Below are 16,395 nucleotides of genomic sequence, written 5' to 3'. Positions count from 1 at the left end.
TATGGCAATCCTCACGCTTTTCAGCGGTGAACCCCCTAAGTAAGATGGTGGCACCGGCAATCTTCGCACAAAATCGCCATCTTACTAAGGGGTGGAGGTCCGTGACGACACCGCGAGCCCCCCCCCTACCCAATATGGCGTTCTGGTACTTATCGGCGCCTCCTAAGTGCTGTGAGTCGTCCATGTGAGTGTGCGGGGCTCCACGCGTCCCACCCTCGCCGCGATCGCAGCTCGCCAGAAATTAGCGGGAGAGCGATTCGAGCTTCAGCAGCCGCACCGAGAGACGGACGAGCGGCTCGCCAACCATGGCGGTCAACGTCTCGCTCACCGTGAACCGGGCCCTGCTAGACCCCAACTTTGAGAGCTACCGACTCTCCCTGGACCCCATCCCCACCTACAGCGTGCAGCTGCAAGAAGGTAACGAGTCGCTTGGTGAGCTGATGATTAATTCCGCTGCTCTGGGGACCGAGCAGGTGGACTCTGTGAGATGGGTACAGGGCCAAGTAGCGGGCATTGCGAGTTGCACTTGAGCAATGGTACATCTCACTCTCACTGACCCTCTCTCTCTCAACCCTCTCACCATCTCTCTCACGCTCTCTCTCACCCTCTCACTCTCTCACCCTCTCAGCTTCTCACGTTCTCACGCTCTCTCACGCTCTCTCACGCTCTCTCACTCCCTAACCTCTCACTCTCTCTCAACCCTCTCACCATCTCTCTCACGCTCTCTCTCACCCTCTCACTCTCTCACCCTCTCGCCCGCACGCTCTCGCTCCTCATTCTCTTACCCTCTCACCCCTCTCACGCCAACACACAACTACGATGGGACTACGAGTGAACCTCTGTTCAAATGCCCGTGTGTGTCCAGCTCCTTTGTCAACGCACTGCTGGATGAGGTCGCTGCCCCCCCCCCCCCCCCCGCTGTTGTGCGTGTCGTGGAGTTCGTTTGACCATACTTCACCACCGCGCTGCCCAGTGCGGTGGTGAAGTAACAACAACAATGCAACTTCGCTGCACTGCCCTGTGCTGCCCAAGATATCGCCCCGCAGTCTATAACAGCCCCTGGTGTGTGGCGGTAGCCAAGGCAAGCACCATAATCCAGGCGCTACACCTGCTTAGCTTCTGTCCCGGGGGATTCGCTCGGTAGGCCACGTGGACTCACCCCTGTCACATTTGATAAATGTGCCACGCTCCCACCCGCCTGGTGGATTTCGGGGTTATTTTTATGGCTTTCAATACTTAGAGCTCCCCTCAAAACCTCGTTATATGCGGGACCTGGTATATCGACCCGAAACAACCAAGATAAACATATAGTGCTCGTGAACTGCCAGATTTTCAAAGGCAAGGAAACCTCTCTGTTAGATGTTTTGTAAATGTACATTTAGATAGTTTTGCATTGAATTAGGACCGATATCTCACAGAGGACACTTGCTCACACACATCTCTGGCAGTTCACCAGCAGTCGTTTAAACATGCCGGATTCTGATTGAGACGCTGCATATATTGAAAACCGGTCCAGAGTTGTCTTGTACTAAATCAATGCTGCTGAAATTATGCACTCCCTGATGGCCGTGTGTGGCTGATGGGATGTAATTAAATTTAGTTTTTAATGTGGGGAGACATAATGGGAAGAAGTAAGTGTGTTGTCTGCTTAATGTGTTAATCTCTTTGGTTATTTCGGTAAAGTCACATACAAAATAAAATCAAATAGTAATAGAATACGACGTTTCTGTTGCAACACAAGCAACCATCATCAGGTAAGAATGAATGATGAACACACAGACACGGAAACAACATAGGCAGACACACGTGCAGAGAGAGACACACACCCAGACAAACAGGAGGGCAACGACTCTGTGCATTGCATTACACTTCTTAATTTTACTAAATTTGCTTTCTCAAAATTTCGATGTCTTGCTCTAAACCAGGGGTGTCCAAACCTTTTGCAAAGAGGGCCACATTTGATAAAGTGAAGATGCCCGGGGGCCAATAGTTCCTTTTGACATTTTTTTAACCACAAAAGTTACGTGGAAATACACACTGTTATAAAACAATTTTCATTGTCACAATTACCTTTATTTTTCAATTGACAATGTAAGCAAATATAAGCCACTCAAGCAGAAGTGAACAACTCTAAAAACACAATTCTGCCTTTCATTCAGTCAGATAACATTGAACAAACTGTATAGAATACCTTAAATTTCCATGAGTTAAATAGCTTTGCCTCATGAACATCTTAAACAGGAGTTATACGTAATGCAAAGTGGTCTGTTATCATTAAACTTTAAATCAAGTGAATTTTGCCCTTGTCTTTTACAACATCTTTCAGAAAGCAATAGTTTGTGTCACATCTACAGGTACATAACACCAACAGTTATAACCAAATCTTATTCAAGAGTTTAATAAAACAAGTGCCATAAGTCCAAGTGCATTAGTGTGCTTTAGGCTTTTCACTGTTAATAGTGACAGATGTTACCGTTCAAAACACTCAATTTCAGATTGATCAAGGAACAGATAACTTGCTGACACTAATGAGAAGGGTGATACTGAGATCTAGATTTCAGTAAAGAGACCAGGTCTGGCTTGAGGGCAGTGGTTGAGATGCGTAAAATGCCACGCAAGTGGGAGTCACTCATCCTTGACCTCAATCGGTTCTTGTTTAAGTTCATGACTGCAAATGTTTGCTCACACAAATATGTGGAGCCGAATAAGCTCAGTATTTTCTTAGCGAATGACCACATTTCTTTTTTTGCAGTCGCCATGGCAGAAATGACTCGGGAAGGGTTTGCGGCACGGATACAGAGCCAGATAGAATTATAATGGTGCTGCTACCGTGTGGTGAAAGGAGGAATTACATCTTTAAAGTTTTATGATTTATAAGACCGAAGCTGCGGGCCGTATGAAATCTGACCGCGGGCCGTAATTGGCCCGCGGGCCGGACTTTGGACATGCCTGCTCTAAACCACTGTCTCTCCTCCGGCCACTGTGGTCCGGAATTCCACGCTGCTCCTTGTCCCCTCGTCTGTCTGCTGCGCCCCTCGTTTTGTTCGCCTCCCCACTCCTCTCTCGACTTAAGGTCTCGGCACAGAGTCGTCTTTCTGTTCGTCTTGGTGTGTGTCTCGCTCGGTGTGTCTTGGTGTGTGCCTCTCTCTGCACGTGTGTCTGCCTGTGTTGTTCCCGTGTATGTGTGTTCATCATTCATTCTTACCTGACGATGGTTGCTTGTTGCAACCGAAACGTCGTATTCTACGATTATTTGATTTGATTTTCTACTTTACTTTACCGAAAGAACCAAAGAGTAATTTCTGCAGTCACGAAAGCTTCGAATCTAGTTCAATGTGTTAATGTTGGAACCACGTGGCACGGGCTGCGGCCACCAGGTGGCAGCCGAGTCACAGAGGGGGCTTTTGTAGATCATTGTCCGTGCAACCCGAGCATAGCACTTCATGGGGGGAAGCGTGTTATCAATATTAAATGATGATGATGATTGGTTGGATATAGTTTAAATGTTTCCCTTCACTCGAAAGGCTCTGAGTTTCTGCAGACGTTCATAGGTTTGCAATGTTACAATTAATATTTGAATTGGAGCGAATATCTTCTGACTTGAATGGGTTACACTGGCAGGACTTGGCTGGTGTTTTTGGCGTGGAGCTGCGAGGTGTGGCGAGGAGATGGCAGTGCTGATGGTCGCCCCCTCGTACACAGCGTCCTGGCTTCTCTCTCGATTCTCCGGCTTCCTCTGACACGAAAGCAAATCTGTCAATTTAGAAAATTGGCCAAAAACCGCATTGTAGCAGGACCCTGCAGTAAAACAGTCGTTGGACTCGGGGAGTCTTCCCTGGGTAAATGCACATTATTATTATCAGTATTATATACGTGCTTATTTTGTGGCTATAGCAACGAAGCGGGCGCAAGCAGCTCTGCCTCGCTCCGTGTAATCTTGTGCCCGCATCTCACTCTGCCTCCAACTTGAGCCGTTACCATAGCAGCAGCGGCGGCGGTGGCGGTGGCACCACTGCATGCAGCTATGTTAAACGATTAAGAATCTTCGCCAATATTAAATTGGAGAGCACCGGTGGTCGGTTTTAATTTACTCAGCAGATAGAGGGACGGGCGAGGGGGCACGTGGCTCGGATCCAGCCCCAGACGGGCACGTGGTACTTGAGCTCTCTTCACCACAGTGGCCCAGTGATTTGGCAGAATTGTTTGGCAACCCCCAATCATTATTAATTATAATTCAGCTTGTTTACCCAGGAAGGTTTCACTGAGTCTCAGGACAATTTTTTCAGGAGGGCCCTGCCAATGTTGAAGCAGTAGGGAGCAATGTTGCCGTGTTTAATCCCAATTGAGTAAATTTGTAGGTAATTTTTCAGCATTAGCGCGTTTGGCCAATTCCAGTTACATTGTGTGGGCATTATTTTTTAAATGTGGCACAGAGGCTCAAATAAGTTTTGTGTGCATGTGTGACGCGTGAAGGAGTCCAACTGCCTGCCACAGCTGGCACCATAGGCGGTATATCCACCAGTCATTGCAGTCGGTGAACCTTTAACTCCTTGTGTCTGTGCCGTGACCTCTTGCTGGCATCCATCCTCCGCACTTCAACGGGTGCAGCTCGCCGCAGCGTTGGTGACGATGTCAGCGTCACCTCGTTGGGCATGGCAGCTGCTGTTGTTGTTGTGTGGTGTGCTATGATGCATCAATTCATAGATTCATATTGATTCCCATGCTCAGCATTTATATAAACATATATATAAACCACTTTGCATATCCTGTGTGTGAGCAGGGATTATTTTTATGTACATTAGGCAGCCTCGCAGTCAATTCAAATAACACAAAGGCAAAAATCCCCCGTATAACCTTAACAAACTGTTGGGGCAAGTGCTGTTAGCGATCACCTGTGAAGGCCGGCACGAGGGTGGGTGGCCAGCACCACGTTCAGCCACCTTTCTCTCCTTTTTCTCCCCACAAAAAGTACTAATTTCAGGCTGAGTCGACCTAATGGAGGCCCAGGACTGGTTCAAATATTCGCCACTGTTAGTGTCCACGAGCGGGAATTGAACTCGGGTCGCCGGATTCGTAGCGCAGTGCACTCGCACACTTACACACACGGACACACACGTACACACTCATACACACCACACGCTCTCACCGTCGCCATCCTCTGCTCAGTTCTTCTTCCAGCACCATCGCGGCGTGGATATGCGGCGTTGGCCATGAATGGAAATCGAACTGGGTTCACCGGGTTTGTACAACAGCACGCTAACCACTATGCCACCATTCCCTACTTACGAAATAAGTATAAGGTTTGACACACACATGCATCTGAATGCACCATCACCACCAATCGTAGGATGACAAAGCTCAAGGTAGAACTCTCCGGAGCGACGCGACTCGCAACGTGATTCAACACCTCCTCCTCTCTGCACAATCGCAGCAGCAGCAACGTTCGGTCTGCACTGACTTCTAAGAGATGCTTAAAGGCCCCCCCGCCTCATTCGTCTGGATTTTTATGGGCATTGAGGCAGGCTGTCCGCCTCAGAGTCATGGTCACATACATATATATGTGTTCGTGAAATATTGTGCACGTTATAAATCACTGCATTTATTTATTTAAAGTGTCACGGCGGAATATTGCGAGCGTTTTCCCTTTTGCGGATTACGGTGCTAAATCGGTTGACGTGCTACTCCCCAGTAAAGAAGCCACTGTTATAGCTAAACACACAGTTGTCCACATCGTTGACATGTCTGAAACGTACATCCGGAATATCGCGGACTGCCTTCGATTAAAATCGAGCGCTCTTTTCACGCGTGAAAGCTGCTGGAGCAGACACAGTTTGTACGAGACAGAAGGCAGAAAAATAAAAAATAAAAACATGATACGGTAAAAATGAAATTAAAGTTTGGAGTACCACAGAATGGTGGCTACTGAGTCGTGGCGATCGATGGTATCGCACCAAGCCTGGTGCACGCACGCACACCGTGCCACTCAACCGATTTGTCACTTTTCATCTCTTGCCCCTCGGTCAAAGGAAAAGAGACGGGTGCACAGCTCGCGCGGGTGAGTTAGACTCCACCTTTCGGTGCCACAGATCCCTAGGAGCCTTGGGGTTTGCGTGAATCTGGCGCTGTGCTAGTTGTAGCACAGAACCAAGTGCAGTCATTGATGACCGTGCTGAGAACATCGACTAAACAGTGCATTAATTACAGCTTAGTCCGCGGGTTTCTACATGAGTCTACAGGTCTCTTTGCGAGTCTGTGCACCTTTATGTAGGTTTACGGGTGGCTATGTCAGTCAATGGTGATCAGGCTGAGACCATCGACTTCACTGCACTTGAGAACTTGGATTAATCACGGCCGGCTGAAACCTGGATCTGAACCCATAAACTCGGCGGTGCCGACTCAGCATCTCTGACCTGCCACCTCGGCTGGCTGCGTGTCGCTGTGCTACCAGCACCATCCGTGGTTTCTGGTGCGGCTGTCCGGTTAGCGGTGGCAGCATGGAAGGGGGCAGGGGGCGGTTGCTTTGTCGCTAAATCTGCGATTTGTTTTTATCTGCACGCGGCAGCGTTTTTTCAATGTAATTTGAAAATCCTCTCGAATGGCAGATTTGTCTCCAATCAAAAGAGCTGCGATCCCGCTTGAATAAACATTGCACGCATGAATATGTAACGCGGCCCTCATGCTGCTGAGAATTAGCTAAGCTTTAAAGCTCCCTAGTGGGGGGGGGAGCAGCAGAGGAGGGGCAGTGATGGGTGTGCGAGGCATCGCCGGTATGAGGTTCTGCACCCACGGCTTGCGTCTCGGTAACCCGTGTGTGACAGAGCCGTGGCATCGCCATCGCCAGCCATATTCTATCCATTGGGGTTTCCAAGTGGCCCAGTGGCCAGAGTGTCAAGCCGGCAAAGCTGAAATGCTGCGTCTCAATTTTGACAGTTGCCTACTATTTAACATCTGGGCTCTCAAGTGTGGTGAGTCGATGGTTTCAGGATGGTCACCAATGGAGACCTGTAGCTTTGACAAGTGTAAATAATTGAAAAATCCACTCCCAAAGCTCGAAAATTGAGCAGCAGCGCAAGGCGACGCTGCCGGTGTAATCTCCACAGCGCGCTCCCAGTCTCGTGCAGTACTGCGGCGGTAACCACCGCGGCGTTGGGTTGCACGTTCCAAACGCTGCTTGCGATTCGCAGTGATTTTGGTGGCCGATTATTCAAACTTTCCTTTGTATTTATATTATTATTATTTAATATTCTAAAAGCAAAACATCAATAACTTTACGGAAGTCGCAGGGTTTTTGTAAATAAGACGGGCGTGCCAGGGCATCCTACCCCTGAATTAGCACTGTATTTTACAAGTTCTGGGATGTCAAATTCCAGGACCGATTCTTCGGCACGTGGTGGTACACTGCTCACTGCGAGACTCTCAAACGACATTTCTTCGTCTTTTGACAACACAATGCCATCATATTTAATGACACACCGGTGTGTGCAGCATTGCGTGGACAATTTTTCATGCCTTGTCCAGACCACTAGCTCGCAATAACTGAACGTGTGGTCATGTTGTGGTTTAAAACCACCGGCTCAATGATTTGAGAAAATGTGGCCACATCCCAACAACAAGCGGCGGTGCAACAAAGACACAACGTTAGTCCGGCTCCGTCCTCATTAGGGCTCTTCAGTAGAGTACGACCATCAGTGTTCACTGCTACCGTGTCCCTCTGCCATCCGCAGCACAACTGGACTTGGGGAGAGAGGGGGGGGGATGAGGAGATGGCTGACCTGCCGTCATCGTCGTGTGTGCGCAGGTGTGGACGAGGTGGAGCTGTCGGAGGACCTGTACACGCGCGACCATGTGCGCGTCTACGGCATGCGCAACCACCTGGTCGCCGACCCCTGGGACGCGACATCGGTCTACTACGTGGACCGCGCCGGGCGCGTGCAGCGCGTGCGCGTTGCGCTGGTGCGTGACAGGCAATGAGTCGTGTTTCGTTACTTGCGATGAGTTGTGGTTAGTGAACCAAAACGAGTCGCAGTTGGTTATATGCGAGTTATTTTTAGTTAACTGTGGCAAGTCTTGTTGAGTTAATTATGATTAGTCATGTTTAGTGAATCGCTATGATTCGCGGTTGGTTAAACGCGACCAGTCGTGTTTAGATAATAGGTACCAGCTTGAATCTATCCGTGCTGCGCTGGCTCTGTCGCCCACCAGGACACGTACCTGGGAACGCCGGTGCCCGTGTTCCGGCTGACGCGGGAGGTGGCGGGGAGCCCCGGGCGCGTCAGCACGTCCATGCACTTCCTGTCGGAGGAGCGGGCGGCACTGTGCGACGGCGCGGGGACGCTGCTCGTGCTGCACACGGGCGCTCGCGCCGTGGAGACCGACGCTGCGTGGGAGGTAAGCGCTACTGCAAGCCACTCGTGCTGCGAGCTAAGTATGCGTGCGTGCGCGCACGTGTATGGTAAGTGGTCGATTCCACCTTGATTGAGTACTTGGCGTGGTGTGTAACAAACATCGCCACTCGGGAGACACAGGCGGCCAAGCGTGGTGCTGGCCACCCACCCCCTCGTGTGCCATGCCGGCCTTCATAGGTTCTCCCTTACAGCACTTGTCCTAACAGATGGTAGCCTTCTCGCGGCCCACCTGTTAAGTGCCTCATTGTACAACTAATACCGTTACTTCGTCATTTTTGGATATCGCGTATTTTCGATTTCAAATATGTAAATCGCATCCAAAATAACGGTCCTTTTAAGGGCCAAAATTATCAGTCAAAGAAGAGTGGGACCAACATTACGAGTATACCAACTTAACGTGGAAGGCCTCTCACGAGCAAAGTGTGAGGTGCTCGCCAAGTGTTTACATCAAGAACACATTGACGTTGTAGCACTCCAGGAAACCCACGCTGAAGATAAACGACTCGTGAATTATAAAATCAGCAGATATGACATAATTCCACCATTAACCATCCGAAATACGGCCTCGCCACTTACATCACGCAAGGCGTTACAGACTATGGGGTGACAAGAAGTCACGACCAATGAAACATGAACCATTACCATCAGAATAGGTCATGTGTCCATGACCACCGTGGATAAACCGCCGAAGAATCCCTGGCCAACTCCAATGATCCCTATTACAGCACATCCATCGGTATATGTGGGTGACCTTAATAGCCACCACACACAATGGGGCTATTCCACAAATGATGAAGCAGGAGATCAACTGACTGACTGGTCGTCCATAAATGATGTTTGTGATTTTCGACCCTAAACAGAGGGAGTCTCCACTCTCCTCGATGGGGGAGCACAATCCAGATCTCTGCTTTGTGTCCAAAGACCACCATGGTCTCCCGCCCTACGCGACAAGGAAAATCCGAGGACCATTCCCCAGAAGCCAACACCAACCAGCAATCGTCCACATTGGACTCCAAATTACGATGATCACAGCCAAACCATTTGCTCGCTGGAACTTCCGGAAGGCGGACTGGTCGGCCTTTCAGGGCAAAACAGAAATAGTGCTGCAAACCATTGACCCGGTGCCGCATAGCTACAACATTTTTGCCAATGCCATCATCGAAGCGGCCACCAACAATATCCCCAGAGGCCACGGAAAGCGATACACTCCATGCTGGAATCTGGAGAGCGGTGAACTCCTGAAAGCGTTCAAAAGAACTCGCGACGAGACAAAGGCATCAGCACTATTAGAGATTCTAAATTCGGCCAGACAACAGCGTTGGCGAGAAACAGTTGGTGATTAACTTTGCACACTCCGGCCGCAAAGCGTGGAATCTTCTTTACCATCTTGGCGCCAACGTACCACCTATAAAAAAAAAGTGCCGCAAGTCACTGCCAACCAAATCGCCTCTCGCCTCCTCACCTGCACAAAAGCCGCAATGAAAAAGCAACACAAACAAGACGTGCGCAAACATCTCACTGCAACCTTAAGGAGCCTACCGACAAGCTCCACGATCTCCCGTCCATACTCAAGGGAAGAGATTGCTAACGCTCTTCTGGCCACCAAAGCCAAAACTTGGGACCTGTCGGCAACGACTGACACGCGGCCTTGTTTACCACCGTCCATTTCGGTGGCACAATCCCCAGAGCCTGGAAGGGAGCAAAGGTCACGGCCCTGCCGTGAAACCTGGACAGCCAGAAGATGAGGCCTCAAGTTACAGGCCTATCTCACTGCTGTTGACGGATGGAGTGTACGCTGCTGACACGCATTGCGCCCACAGTTGAACCACACCTGCCCGTCGAACAATAATCAAAGTAGCAATCTGTGCATATATGCATGGGATGAATGAACACAAACATATACTATCAATGATATGTACAACAATAGATATATTAGAGTGAGCGTTGTCGAGTGTACGGTATGTAAATACAGTGTGTCTAAACACTATATAAATTGGAAGCGTCCAGTGATCAATGTCTCTATATACATAGGACAGCAGCGTTGACTGTGTATGTGTCTGTATGTGTGTGCGTGAGTAAGGGTGTGTGTGTGAGGACAAATGACACAACCAGTAGTGTAGCGGTTAGCACGCTGCGCTACGAACTGGCAACCCGGGTTCGATTCCCGCTCACGGCCAACACCAGAAACGATTATCTGAACCGGTCCTGGGCCTCCCCTAGGTCGACTCAGCCTCAAATAAGTACCTGGCGCGGTGTGTAAACATCGCCGCTAGGGAGACAAAGGCGGCCGGGCGTGGTGTTGGCCACCCACCCCCTCGTGTGCCGTGCCGGACTTTATAGGTGCTCGCTAACAGCACTTGCTCTTAAAGTCTGTTAAGGCTATACGGGGGATCTTTGTCTTTTTTTATGCGGGAGACTGCGTGTGTGCGTGGTGTGTGTTTGAGCTTTGTGTGTGTTTTTGTGTGAGTGTGGGTGAAGAGGACAGGGCAGATATACAACCAGTGATGGCTTTTCAACAGTCTGGTGGCCTGGTGGTAGAAGCTGTCTCGGAGTCTGTTGGTCCGAGATATTTGCAGCTTACTGCTGGAGCGGCAGCGGAGTGCGAGCGTGACAGGAGTGGCGGACATTCGTGCGTGTTGACGTGCGATGACTTGCTGAAGAGATTTGAAAGTGGGATGCGGTAGAAGAAGGTTCCTTACCCCTGGGTGTAGACTTTCGTCGTCGTTGACTGGGCAGTACTGCCGGCTATATCGCTGCAAAATAACTTGAGCAGGGGTCAGCAACCCGTGGGTCCGGGGCTGCGTGCGGCTCTTTAAGGACTGCTTTGGTCATGTTATTTAATAAGGACCACCATCTCGTAATCACCGTACGCATTGCGGCTCTTGAAATACTGAGTTTTTTTTTTTACAGAATTCGAAAAAATGGCTCTTATTTTGTTTGCCGACGCCTGTACATGAGGGAACAAATTTGATGTACGTCACGTTAAATCCGCGTTCACGGCATGTTGAGTCTCTGAATTGTAAAATATTTAGAGGAAAAAATGTAACGATGGTTAACTACTGTAGGGTATTTTTTATTAACAAAAGTTTGTGGCATTCCTAAGCATGATTTCATTTTCGTCTTTGGTCCGAAATTCTTTCCATGGGAATGCATCTTCAATTCTGTAATGGAAGTCAATAGATAAACAGGGTTCGATCTGCAGAATGCCGCTTTACAGAAAACATTTCAGCAATGTATCTGTTCTGTCTGTCGAGGGATGCCCATACATCAGTGTGACGCCATAGATTGCACCGGGTGAGTGACTGCGTGCATATTTAATGGGGTGAGTGCGTGCGTGAGACTGAGTGAATGAATGAGTGTGTGAGTTAGTGAATGAGTGAGTGAGTGAATGAGTGCGTGCGTCACTGTGTGCACGAGTGCATGAATGCGCGAGTGCGTGTGTGAGCGCAGTCGCAGTGGCGGCAGCAGAGCAATTAGCGGCGCTGTCCGCAGGGGCTCGTGTTTAATTACCGACACGCCGTCACAGCCACCGCTCGATAATCAGTACCGTTGGGTGGGGGGGCGGGGGGGGGACGGTGGGGGGGCACGGAGACTCCGCGCTTTGTCTCGTGCCGCCCGGGGGGAGACTGCGTTAACTCGATTAGGGCGCGCACCGTGTGGATCCGCCGCTAATCGCGTCATTTATTATTTATTATTCCCCCCGAACATGAAAAGTGAAACCACGCGCTCAGGCGTGCCGGGCCGCCACCGGGAAGGGCGCGTGCGGGTGGGCGAGCGGGCGGCGGCGCCGTTCGGCGATCTGATTGTGCCGATCGCCTCTTTCGCAACGCTGCGCTGCGTCGTCCCGCCTGCGGTAGCGATGCTGAGGATACTCTCGCAATTTGTAACACGCACCATGTTACACAGACACGAGTGAGCGTGACGGAGGCGCGGAGCCACGTGCAGTGTCGCTTGAAAGCCGGGGAAAAGAGGAGGGGGGCTTTTAAGTTTCTCTGCTCATGTTGCTGCTGTGATAGTTGCAGCAGCAGCGGAACGGTGATGATGGCCGTGTTCCAGATGGCGGTGGCTTCCACGGAGAAATGACGTCCGGTAGTGGCGGTGCTGGTCCTTAGTGTAGAGAGGAGGAGGATGAGGAGGTTGTGAGTCACTGTTCTGCTGCTGCTGCTGCTGCGGAAGATGTCACTGTGAGCTGCAGTGCAGGCTGACAGCAGCGAGGAGAGACACGGTGGACGACCGGAGGCACAGTGGTGGCACAGACAATCTGAGATCTTACAGCTCACCCCGCTGCTGGCGATGGTGCGAAGCCAGTGGAGGAGAGACTGGAGGCAGGAGATCTTATATAGCCGGCCTTGCTGGCGATGGTGAGGAGACAGTGGAGGGAGCTGAGGGAGGCGGGGGGTAATGCCGAGCACAACCCGAGCGAGATGGTTTCGCGACCGTTGGAGTTTCTTGGTTACTCGATGGAAGGTCGAGGACGGAGTTGCAATCCTGTAGTCGAGGCGAGATCTCACTGCGCTGCCGGTGAGGAGTGACGGGAAGAACTCACTACGTCGAACGTATACGCACCTACTCACATCGATCCGTATGCCAGCAACGTGGTGCACGTGTGCCGTGTGCTGCAGGTGGTGTATAGCGGTGCGGTGAGCACACCCTCGCTCGTGGTGGACGGGCTGCAGAGAGCCGGCGCCGCTGGAGCCGTGCTGGAGCTGCTGCTGCTGCGCGTGGAGCGCGACCCGGCGCCCTCCAGCAAGAGCGGCTTCCACAGCGCGCTCGAGTGGCTCACGCTGGAGCCAGACGAAGGTAGCACCTCTCGCCCAGCCACCAGCACTACCCATAGCCCAGCCGCGAACACTGCCCAATCCTGTGCGGCTACACATTACGAGTTGACGTAATTACTCTCGCCACCACTATCCCCATCACTAACACCTTGGTTAGCCCTACCTCGAACTCAACTGCAAACCCAACCACCAGTCCAATCACTAACATTATTGCTGGCACCATCACTAGCATCAAAGACACAAGATCCCCCGTATAGCCTAAACCAACTCTTAGGAAAGTGCTGTTAGCAGACACTTAGGAAGGCCGGCACGGGACACGAGGAAGTGGGTAGCCAGCACCACTCTGGTCAGCCTTTGTCTCCCAAGTGACGATGTTTACCTATCGCACTAGGTATTCAGTTGAGCCCGAGTCGATCTAGGGGAGGCCCAAGACCGATTCAGATAATCGTCACTGGTGTTGGCCGTGAGCGGGAATCAAACTCTGCTAGCCCCACCACTAGGTGTTGCCTACCGCCCGCCCGGGTCTCACCATGACTCTCCTCTCCCATCCACGTGGTGGGGCCGGCAGGAGTAGTGGCGCCGGCGCGCTTCTCGGTGTCTCGGCGGCGGGAGCTGGCGGGGCCCTCGGCGCCATTCTACGTCGCCCTGGAGCCGTGGGGTGCCGGCATCGTGGTCGCGGCTGACAGGGCCCTCCGTGTGACAAGCGACTCAGCGCGGCCGGTCGCGGAGGAGGAGGAGGAGCAGGTGGAAGTAAAGGAGGAGGAAGAGGAGAAAGAGGAGGAGGAAGAGGAGAAGGAGCTGGCCGTGGACGACGTGAAAGGTGCGGATTTCATGCGGCGTACTGTACCACACGGTGTAAGCTGCATGGTGCCGATCATCGAGCACTTTGCGTCAGAGGCAGGCGTCCCGCATTCTGTAAAAAAAACAGTGGGAGAATTTGTTTTTATTTCAGCAGCCTGCCGATTAAATTGGCAGGGATGGCGAGTGTGTCTTGCACATTTGCACGATCGCCAGGGTCAGGCCACGACAGCACCGCCAACGCTTAGGCATCGACGGAAGGGGGTGGTGGAGGGGGTGGAAAGGGAGGAGGAATATATATCGCAGGTCGTGGAGGCCGTTTCATTTGCAAGAGTTGGGCTGTCGTGGGTACAGTCGAGATGTCGACAGAGCGAAGGAACGAATGTGAAATGTCACGTTGCTATTCTGGAGGCGAGCGAGGATCTGCCGGAAAGGGAGCGACAATGAGATCTTGCCTGCGCCGGGCCACGGCGTCACCGGCAAGCCATCCGCGCGGCGGACGGACGGGAAAGGGTGAATACTTTTTTCCCGAAAGGAAGTTTGAGCTGGGAAGGAGAGATGTGTGCGCAGGGGGACCGGAGCAGAAGCTGCCGAGAGAGAGGGAGGGGCAGCGGGGGAGGGGCAGCGGGGGAGGGGCAGCGGGGGAGGGGCAGCGGGGGAGGGGCAGCGGGGGAGGGGCAGCGGGGGAGGGGCAGCGGGGGAGGGGCAGCGGGGAGGGGGCAGCGGGGAGGGGGCAGCGGGGAGGGGGCAGCGGGGAGGGGGCAGCGGGGAGGGGGCAGCGGGGAGGGGGCAGCGGGGAGGGGGCAGCGGGGAGGGGGCAGCGGGGAGGGGGCAGCGGGGAGGGGGCAGCGGGGAGGGGGCAGCGGGGAGGGGGCGAGGCGAGGCGCAAGGCGTGAGATGTCGATACGCCCCTCGAGCTCGGCTGAATTAATTTTCTGTTTCGCTCTCAAGAACTTCTCGGGAACCGATCCAGCCTCCCCCCCCAACCCCCAAACGTGGCAACGCACTCTCACTTTATCCTTGCTGGGCCACGACAAAGAGAGTGCCGCCACTTCTGGGCCGAGCGGCTTCCGCTGTGAGTCGATTGATCGTGATATTTTTTGTTTCTAAACGTGTTGTGAAACGTGATTTGTTTTTTGTTGAGCATCATGGAGTTTTTCTCCTTCTTTTACATTTTTTTTCTCATTTAGAAATAATGAATTTGTAAAAAATGAAAAATAATTTGCGGGCGCCGAGCCCTGGTTGGGGAAGTGGTTGCAACGTGGGCCGGCAATGGGCAAGGATCCGGTGACCCGGCACCGCCCAACGCACCGAGAAAAAAACTAAAAACCTTCGCAGGACAAAGTGACCCCGGACTCCGAGTGCCCGGTGGAGTGGTGCGCGGCGTGCGAGCTGACAAATAAACCATGGAGTGGAGTGCGACGTACGACTCCCCGACGGTGGGGAGACGTGAGCCCGAGCGCTGCCTGCGTCGCGTCATCGCACTGTCGTCTCCGGAGAGCAGTCGCACGTCCTCACCTGGTGGGATAGCGTCGCCCGCTGCCGCCGATGTTTGCTGTACGCCGCGCGATGGCGTTCATAATCTCCATCGCATCGTGCACGCGAGCTCGATGTTGTTCATCAGCTTCGCCACGTTCATCGCTGGTGACGCAGGTGGCGTGGGGCCGGGGAAGGAGCGTCGGTGGCATCATTGGTCCATTTCACCGTTGCTCTCGCTCCCCTTCATCTCCCGCGCCGCGATTTGAGCTGCGTCCGCGTCCCCAAGTGGTTTTGTCAATCCCAGGAAAAAAGGGGGTCGCTCGCTGAAGGGACGATTAACCCTACGCGCTCGCTCGCTTGCTCACGCGCCCTCACGTGCTCTCCCCGCACCCTCCTCGCTCTCGCCCTCTGCGCCATCTCCCCAGGCCCCAGGCCGTCTCACTGGCTAGGATCGTGCTCCAGTGTCTCATCCCAGCCAGCAGCGCTCGTAGCTTCCAGGGACCAAAATAAGAGAAAGGAGCCGAGGGGCCGTGTAACGGTCCATCGATCGATCCGCCACGATTGTTCAACTGTCATACAGCAAATATTCCTTTGGTATGCGGAGCGGGTCGCAAAGTGCTGCCCCATGGTGTGTGGATAAAAGGTCGCTTGAAGGGATTTCAGGAGTAGCTCTGTGATATCCGCTTCCAGGGGCCATTGTCTAAAAACTATAACACTTTTTTTTTTTGCAGGTGAGGCCCACTGAGCTATGTAACAAATGATAGCTCAACAAAGGGGCTTATCACATGGAAATGTCGCAGCTAAATTCTTTAAATGCATGATTCTAAATGTGGAGGAAAAAAACGGTGGACTCGGAGAAAAATCCACGCATTGGTGGGGGAAACATGCAAACTCCAATTATACAGCAGACGTCAGGGTCGAGATCGAACCCACAA

The 16,395-nt window shown here is 52.3% G+C and overlaps 1 protein-coding gene across 2 annotated transcripts in view; it reads left to right on the top strand.

The window, feature by feature from the left end:
* Positions 1–46: 46 nt before the first annotated feature.
* NUDCD1 (NudC domain containing 1) overlaps positions 47–16,395 on the top strand; it is a 31,214-nt gene continuing 14,865 nt past the window's right edge. For both annotated transcript variants that reach the window (XM_078875938.1, XM_078875937.1), the window contains exons 1-5: positions 47–417; positions 7,799–7,953; positions 8,203–8,388; positions 13,028–13,205; positions 13,752–14,003. In XM_078875938.1, coding sequence (XP_078732064.1) covers positions 306–417; positions 7,799–7,953; positions 8,203–8,388; positions 13,028–13,205; positions 13,752–14,003 — 883 coding nt within the window. In that variant the 5' untranslated portion in view covers positions 47–305. The remainder of the gene's footprint in view (positions 418–7,798; positions 7,954–8,202; positions 8,389–13,027; positions 13,206–13,751; positions 14,004–16,395) is intronic.

The sequence above is a fragment of the Lampetra fluviatilis genome, chromosome 42 (assembly GCF_964198595.1).
Source record: "Lampetra fluviatilis chromosome 42, kcLamFluv1.1, whole genome shotgun sequence".
NCBI classification, from domain to species: domain Eukaryota; kingdom Metazoa; phylum Chordata; class Hyperoartia; order Petromyzontiformes; family Petromyzontidae; genus Lampetra; species Lampetra fluviatilis.
The sequence above is the reverse complement of the archived record's forward strand: the minus strand, read 5'-3'. Positions and strand labels throughout refer to the sequence as shown.